Here is an 8,335-nt window from a genome sequence, read left to right on the forward strand (position 1 = left end):
CCCCCCCCCCCCCCCCAAAAGTTTTCTCCCTCTACTCTCCCTGTTTTTTCCTCAGGTGACACTTTCTATGATGGACTTTTGCTTTACCAGCTGCTGCAGCCTGCCAGAGGATGCTTCTATATTACAGCTCCTGCCACTCTCCACTCCAACTCTTCCTCCACAAAAGCCCATACATTCTTACAAACACAAACCGTATTACATTCCTGTCTCTCTGCATTACTGCATTCACTCCATCTTGATGTCACAATCCCTCTATTGCAACCCAAAGCTTATGAAATATAGGTGTGCGAGCATTCATATCTCCCTGTATGGGTCCCAGTGCATAGTCATTAAATTTCTAGAGGCGGTATGGGCACACATTATAGTTTATATACACCATACAGACTAAAAAGAATGCTCATAAAAATAAAGTGAATAAAGTAAAGTGAAATATGGGTCAGTCAGTTGCAATTTCAAGTCCAGATCCCATTTCAACAGTTAATTGCTGTGAATGTGTGGTAATGTGCTCCTCTAACTGCGAAGTTGTGTTTTGTGTATATTTTGTTTTTGTCACTTAATGAAGAAGAATTGTCTGGGAGAAATTTAAGGAATGTAAGTAATGTGCTTATGTCTATATCCCGCAATATGAAGAACATCAGTTATAAATGTTCATTTCTAACTGAGATAATTAATTCTATACTGTAGTCTGTGTTTGATTTTATTACTGTATTATTGTATAAGTAAGCACATTGTGAGCATTGTACAATCCAGAGTCAAATTCCTCTTATGTGTACACATACCTTGCAATAAAGCTGATTCTGATTCTGTTACACAAAACACACCATTTGTAGAAATAGAGAGGGACAGTAAGTGCAGTGACTGTTTTACCTGGTAATATCATAGACGAGAAGCGCCCCAGCTGCTCCTCTGTAGTAGCTGCGTGTAACCGAACTGTGGAGAGAACCAAGATTAACAGCTCCTGCGTAGGAATCTTGGTTAAAATAATGCATTCACAATATCAGCTGGTGAAATCTGGCTAGGGAAGGTGAATGAGAAACTGTCTCTTGCTTTTAGCTGCCATCGTCAGCCAGGCAGGTAGTTACTCTAATGGAGCTGCTGACAGGTATGATGCTGTGGCATTACCACATGCAGCTGGGGGTAACTGTTTGAAGCTGGATGGTGCCCTAAGGACAGCATGAATGCTTAGTAATTCATGATTTACTTGTATTTCTAAAATGTTTGCCAAACCCAAAGCAGGGAATATTATTACCGGAATCGCTCCTGCCCAGCGGTGTCCCAGATTTGCAGTTTGACCGTCTTTCCACCGACGTTGACCACTCTGGAACCAAACTCCACGCCGATGGTGTGGTTGGAGTCCTGTTTAACTGTAACAGGAACACAAGAGAGAAGACAGTGGAAAAGGACAGAACGTGAGATAACAGCACAGCAGAACAACTAACTTCAGCTAGGGCTGGACAATAAAACAATAACAATAATTATCACAATATAATTTTTTGCAATAACAATATAACAAATGTTCAATAAATGTTTGATTTTATTCACTTGAAACGAATTAGGACTTAATTTTTCTTATTAAGATGTTTATTCTGTTGAGGAAAAAGGACTGAAAAAGGTTTTAATTAAATTTACTTAAAGATATTTGTTGACAAAGATTTTATCATAAATATTTTGAATGTTCTATCTCAGATTTGTGATGTGATCCACTGTTTGGCATCAAGTGTTGACCATAAAGAAAAAGTTTAAACCACAATTAACCATTAGGTTTCTTCAACTTTCACTCAGGAGCATAAATCAGCCTTTAAACTTGAAAGACAAAACAAAAGACAAATTTGATACATTGTGATAATTATCGATATCGAAAGATATGAAACTTTTTATCGTGATAACATTTTTGGCCATATCGTCCAGCCCTAACTTCAGCACAGTTGTTGTCGTTAAATGTCATAATGCATTTTTTCCTAGACAAATTATGAGGACACATTTCCATCTAACCAACAGGCGCACTTTCAACTGTGCTCCCTGACTTGCTAGCTTACTTGTCAACATCTTTATAGTTTTTAAGTCCAAACTGAACGAGTTTATACGGGACACCTGTGCAATTTAATGCAATCCAACAGCCCTGCAATAAATCTAAAGCTTATGATGTTCGATTTTGTTGAAAAAGAGAGGTATGTTCTATATTCAAGTAAATTTTTAAGGTATTATTAGTGTTTTTTTGATTGCACTATATGGAAAGTAGGGCTGCACAATATATCGTTTTAGCATCGCCATCGCAATGTGCCCTTGCGAAATAGTCACATTGCAGAAGAATGCAATGTCAAGCATGTCAAATAAGCTCAACCACCTCAACCGTTTTGCTGATGTATACAAAAGAAAAACTTGCATGGTTCTCATTTTTCATGACTTTTCTACAAAAGAAATCTGTCTGATGTAACATAATTTAATCCGATTTAATGGTTCTTGGATAAACAAAGTTTGTTGCTAATGAGCGACAAGCAGTCTCTGCATGCATAGCGACCAGCAATAACAATGTTGTTTAGCTGTCGTCAACAACTTGAAAACCACCTAAACTGTGGATTTGGTTGCAAAAAGAAAAGAAACTTCTGTAAAGCACTCAGGGGGTTGGTGTATAGCTGCTCTTTAATTTATTTTTATCATTTAGTTAAAAAATATGTTTACTGCATTAATGCTCAAGAAAGGATAGTTTGCACTCAAAAAGCCTTCAGACCTACCAAGTCACCCAATAATTCTAGGATGCTTATTTCATTTCAAATAGAGCATTTGAAGTAATCTGGTGAAAATTCCTCTATTTTTTCATATCGTAATATAAAATATTGCAATGTTAGTCTTTTCCAATATCGTGCAGCCCTAATGGAAAGCGATATGTTTTAATGTAATTGCCATTTACCCATAAAATTCAAAGCTGAGAAGAAACTTTTTTCAGAGTATAAAAACATGTGTTATATTTTGCTGGCTCAATAATTACCTTCTGTGTATGTAAGGAATCTGGACAGACACACAATACAAGTCAATGAATAACTTCCTCAAGTGGAACTTTTGTAACCTCACAGCAGAGCGAGAGGGTTTATTTGATGTGTGTTGCATGAAACAACATGTGAAATCAACAGCACTAATTTCATGACCATGAGTGTAATAATACAATTATGTTTTCACTCTTATGCAAGCCTGATGTGACTAATGGGCTTTAATGAGAGAAAACTTACACTTGTTCTCAATAAACTGGTGGAGGAGGCAGGATTTCCCCGTCCCAGCACTGCCAATCACCAGGAACTTAAACAGGAAGTCTGAAAGCAGAGGAGATGACGTAAAGATCAATGAAACACAAACGTCAGGGGAGAATCTGAACCTGCTGCTCTTTGTGTTTCCATCCTCAGAGACGATCCTTAGATTTCCTCCATGACACAAATACGTAATAATAACACATGTCATTACAGCAAAGCCAAAGCTAAAGAGTTATTGAACATAGCTTGGGTTAACCGACTTGTGCAGGGATTGAATGACCACAACCAGCTGGTTGTGCAGATGTTGTGGAGAGTGGGCCCTTGCTCTGGAGAATACTACCCAGCCCACGCAGATGATGCAGAGCTCAAATGACTCGGGGCCCCTGACATGCGAGGCCATCCGCAGTACAGACAGCCTTTGTGTGCTGTGACCCAAGATAGTGCAGGGGGCATTTACATACGTAGGCTGTGCTGCCATTTTGACTAGACCCATAGGATACGAAACCATGTGCTGATTGAGTAGATGAAAAGTGCGTGTATATCATAGACTGTATATAAAAAGGTGTATACGAGTCAGAATCTTAAGTGAGTCTGTGAGTAATGCATAGAGAGGTAGTAAAAGAAAAACAGGAAACACGAGAGTGATGATGTTTTCCCAAGACGGTAAGAGCAAATAATGATTGCAAACTCTCCTCCAGAGAGCCTGCTTCACTTAGAGTCTGTCAGACAGTGTGCAATTTCGGTTTAAGCTTTAAGCGCTGGTTGTGCTGGCAGAAGTGCTGGCCTGGCAAATGATTAATGACTACTGGTGAGATTACCAGCCAGGTGAAAATCCTGTAAGTATTGAGCTCCACATGAGGTCAACAGAAACCATAGTTATAAAAAAAATAACAGAAGCGCATTAAATTGATCTTTGGCTGCTGTGTGACATTTAAACTTATTATGATAGTGCTCTTGGAGCCACCTTTATCGGTCAACACACCACCACCGCTGCCAGCCCAGTTTATGGTGCACCTTTGTTTGATGAAGCGGGTGTTTTCTCAGGCAACACAAGCTAGAGGTCAAATTCACGGTAACAGAACTGCTAAAGCAAAGCGAAGGTGCTTACAAGCATTTAGCCTACAGTTTCCTTCTGCAACAGCAGTCAGCGTTACATCTCAAGCACACATTGTCACTAGTCGTGACAGCAGAACTGACAGAATCAAAAGCTAACAGCTCTGTTTTAAAAGCTTGCCTCAGCTTTTCAACGTCTTCCCAGACATCACATATTCCCATGCGAGATCTGCATACAACAATCAAGCTGTCAATGTGTCATAGCAATGGGGAGAGAGGAATGCGGTGCTACCCTCTCACCAGCAGCCTTTCAGGCTCTTGTATTCTTTAAACATCTATATTAAATAACATGAGGTAACAGACTAACACTGTTATCTGCATTCACGTACACTGTGACAACACTTAACACACGCAGGCCCAGATCTACCTACAGTTTATGTATCCTTTTATCTACTGACAAAGTGCGCAGGGCGTGTGCACTGCATGAGATGGTTGCCTTCCTGCATCTGTGTACTCCCAGATTAGATTAAATTTCACTAGTAATAAAATATGATACACAAAGTGTCAAGTATAACAACAATGGCCAAAATAAATGCCAAGCAACACAAGTGTGTTTGTTTTTTTCTATTATCTAGTATCTATTCACATATTGCCTACATGGAGCCACATGGACCATGGGAATAGGTTAGCTTTAAAATCATTTTTTCATCTAATAATTTAATTTACAATAACTCTGCTCCCAGTTTACTGCTTTTTAAAAACTGCCACAAAAGTATTTTCTATTTTTCTTATATAAATCACATTCAGTAACTTTACAAGCAAAACTAATGAAAGCGTCCCATACTGACCAAAGACAAAATTAATGAAACATTTAACCTGGTCCTGTACTTATTGTATTCATAATACTTTTTGGCAATTCCACCACCAGCCCTCCAGGAGAGGAGACAGCACGGAAGACAGACAGAAATCAATAAAAAGGCTATTATAGCTACCATTAGCGCTGGCACTACATAAATACTACCTGCTGGGATACATTTTTCATACAGGGAATGCTGGAGACAGGGTCCAAGTAGAAACAGCTGGGAGAGAGAGCGTGTGTAAGAGTACAACAAAGGATGCTGGTGCGCCATTTCAAAACAACTGGGTCTACTGTGTCAGGCCTATTGTGCTACTGATACTATCAAGCAAAGGAACTTATGCATCATATAATAATAACAGTCAGTAGTACTGGTGGTCAGCCATAATGTCAATGCTTGCAGACAGTTTTTCCTCAGCCGCTTTGGTACATTTCTCAGATCAGAATTGAAAAATTTAAAACTCCTTGTTCTACCTCCACATCATCTATTCACTTGTGCTCATCAAAAAGCAATTTCTTATTATTTTCAACAAATTGCAAATGCGTTGGCACATTCATGCAAATGATTACGTACAATTGTCTGGTCTTTCCTACGTTATCAATTGCTTATGTCATGTTGTTTAAAATGTATTATACTGGTTCTCTGTTGAACAGTCTTTCCAAAATGTCCAAAACCTCTAGGCATTCATTCATTGCATAAGTCATTACATACAAAAAGATTGAACAAGTTGTCATAATCTGCCACTCGTCTTTTCTATACATTTCTATTAAACTTATGTAAATGTGTCCTGAATTGATGAATTGCTTTCAGATGAATCTATACTCTCTGAGATAATGAAGGAGAATGTGTGAAGCGTTAGATCTACCAATGATCAACCAGTTCTCTAAAATAGCTCAGAAGTGAACCTTCAATTGGCAGGCATATATAGACAGAGCACAACACAGAGTTACAATTTCTGACAATGGAACAACAACAAGGATGTGAAAGGGCAGGGAGGCAAAACAGATGAAGAGATGGTTCTGGCTAAGCAGTGTTTACATTTCTAATTTAAAAAAAAAATTTATGTATGTAAAAATGTATTTTTCTTTACTGTACTGCAATGACTGGTCTGTCAACAAATTACAATACAAACAGTAAATATGTGAATGTGAATCCTGTCCAGATCTCTTGTCGCAGCCTTGTGTATTTTCAACCACTGTCATCAAAACCTTAGCCATAGTTTTTTTATCAGAAACTACTTCCAGAACATTGCTGTACTGACAACATGGCTGAGGCTTTTGACTATCTTTTCTGTAAACAATGACACAAGGACTTGTCATCCTGATAGCACTGACATGTTCACTGACATAGGTATTTATAAATATAATCTGAGTGATAAACAAAGGATTTTGTGCAAGTTGGTCTTTTGCAGGTAATCCATTTTGTGGTTCTGTCTGAACGAATTGTTTCAAGAAATGCATTAACTGTTTTGAAAATGTTAAGGATGACAGGACAACCGTACCAAAGCGACTGAGAAAAAATGTAACTTGTAATGTAGACTGTCTGAAAGTACAGACAGAAGTGAAGCTACTTGGTTTCAGGATGGGAGTTTCAGGATTGGTTACCTGCAGCTGATCTGCAGGTAACCAATGGATTATAAACCACAGCTATCTTACTTCCTCATATAGCATAGTAGCAAATAGCTACCTCTAAAGTAACTTAAAAATACACAACACTGTAAGACTGAATGCAACATTCTTGCAGCTTGCAAGGTCACCCAATCTGCTTGAAATCCCAGCTCAGATTACCTCAGCGTCTACAAACGCATTCTTCATGTATCGACACGTTACTGTAGCTTCGTGTCTCAAGTTTGGCCAACTTTTACGTGGAGATGTATTACCATCTGTTTGCTAACGTTACTAACCCGTTCAAGGAAGCAATGCACTCCGCCAACGTAGGACAGAGGCGCCAGCTCAAGCACACGAAGCACTTAAACTATACCACTTTCTTTGAATGAAATATCAGCAGGAAACGTTGGTTATCACTATTAAAACCCACAGACACACAGTGAGGTGGCAGCCAAACTAAGCTAACAGTGTAGCTAGCTAACTAGCAACGTTGCTATAACGAGCCAGTCTGTCACATCACACCACGGAGCAGCAGTGTATAAGTTAACGTTAACAGCTAACGTTAGGTTAGCAAGCGTGAAATTACAGTCTTCCGCCCCGGACAAACGTACCGTATGTCTCGGACATGTTGACCCTCGCTGTATGAAGGACTCAAGCTGGCCTTTTTACTGTTCTCGTGGTATTGGGACAGCTGTGTGTTCGATGGGTTCACACCTCTATAGGGTGTTTATCTACGATGCTAGATGTTTCCTTTCCTTCCTAGCTTTTTTGCTCCGACCACAACCAAGTACGGCGGCTGCGTGCTACGTCATTAGTCGTCTAGAGTTGCCTTCGCGTGTTGTTGGCCATGTAGGAATTTTGAGTAAACATGACAAAGTAGTGGAAAAAGTTGGGTTTTCTTTTTAATCACATAACTTTGATGGGTTGTTATTTGTACATGCCTGATATTTTTGACTATGTGTCAGAAATACCGGTAACATCCATATAGATCAAACAGAACATTTTATCAAATTAGCTGTTTCATTTCTGTATCATTAAATTCGCACTTGTATTCTTAAGGCTGTCAAAAATGTGTTGCTGTCAATTTCTAAATAAAGCAAAAGATACCAAAAGGTTTTTGTACTAAGGTTCCCATTTTGTTTTGCTGTCAAGTCATTTTCAGTGCTGAAAAGAATGACTTAGCTTTAGCTAAGCAAGGAAGAGTTTGAATCAAAGCAGTTTTTATTCAGAAAAATGCTGGTCCAGTCAGATTGTGTTGATGATTCTGTTATTTATATTACGTTTTAAAATTCAACATATTGATACTGTATTTCTGAAGTTATATACTGTATGTCTGCATGTGCAACAGCAAGCCACAAGATGGCAGGCAAAGATAAAGGGACTTTAGGACTGGCTTTTCTAGAGCAGTGGTTCTCAAAGTGGAGTCCAGGGACCCCTGGGGCTGAGGGTTCAAGCAAAAAGGAGAATAATTTATTTTCACTGTAATTCCATCCATAAGTAACACAGTGACTGTTTTGGTCACACTTTCTGTAATAAAACTTCTAAAAGCCAAATCCTATCAGACGAGAAAATATTA

General features: G+C 38.8%; 1 protein-coding gene across 1 annotated transcript in view; it reads right to left on the reverse strand.

Annotated features, from left to right (window-relative positions):
- The window catches only part of rab4b (RAB4B, member RAS oncogene family), a 12,545-nt gene extending 4,997 nt beyond the window's left edge, over positions 1-7,548 (reverse strand). The window contains exons 1-4 of the mRNA XM_046074394.1: positions 7,371-7,548; positions 3,225-3,305; positions 1,250-1,364; positions 868-930 (exon numbers count right to left, since the gene is read on the reverse strand). Coding sequence (XP_045930350.1) covers positions 868-930; positions 1,250-1,364; positions 3,225-3,305; positions 7,371-7,386 — 275 coding nt within the window. The 5' untranslated portion in view covers positions 7,387-7,548. The remainder of the gene's footprint in view (positions 1-867; positions 931-1,249; positions 1,365-3,224; positions 3,306-7,370) is intronic.
- Positions 7,549-8,335: the final 787 nt, after the last annotated feature.

Source organism: Micropterus dolomieu, linkage group LG17 (genome assembly GCF_021292245.1).
Source record: "Micropterus dolomieu isolate WLL.071019.BEF.003 ecotype Adirondacks linkage group LG17, ASM2129224v1, whole genome shotgun sequence".
Classification (NCBI taxonomy): Eukaryota; Metazoa; Chordata; class Actinopteri; order Centrarchiformes; family Centrarchidae; genus Micropterus; species Micropterus dolomieu.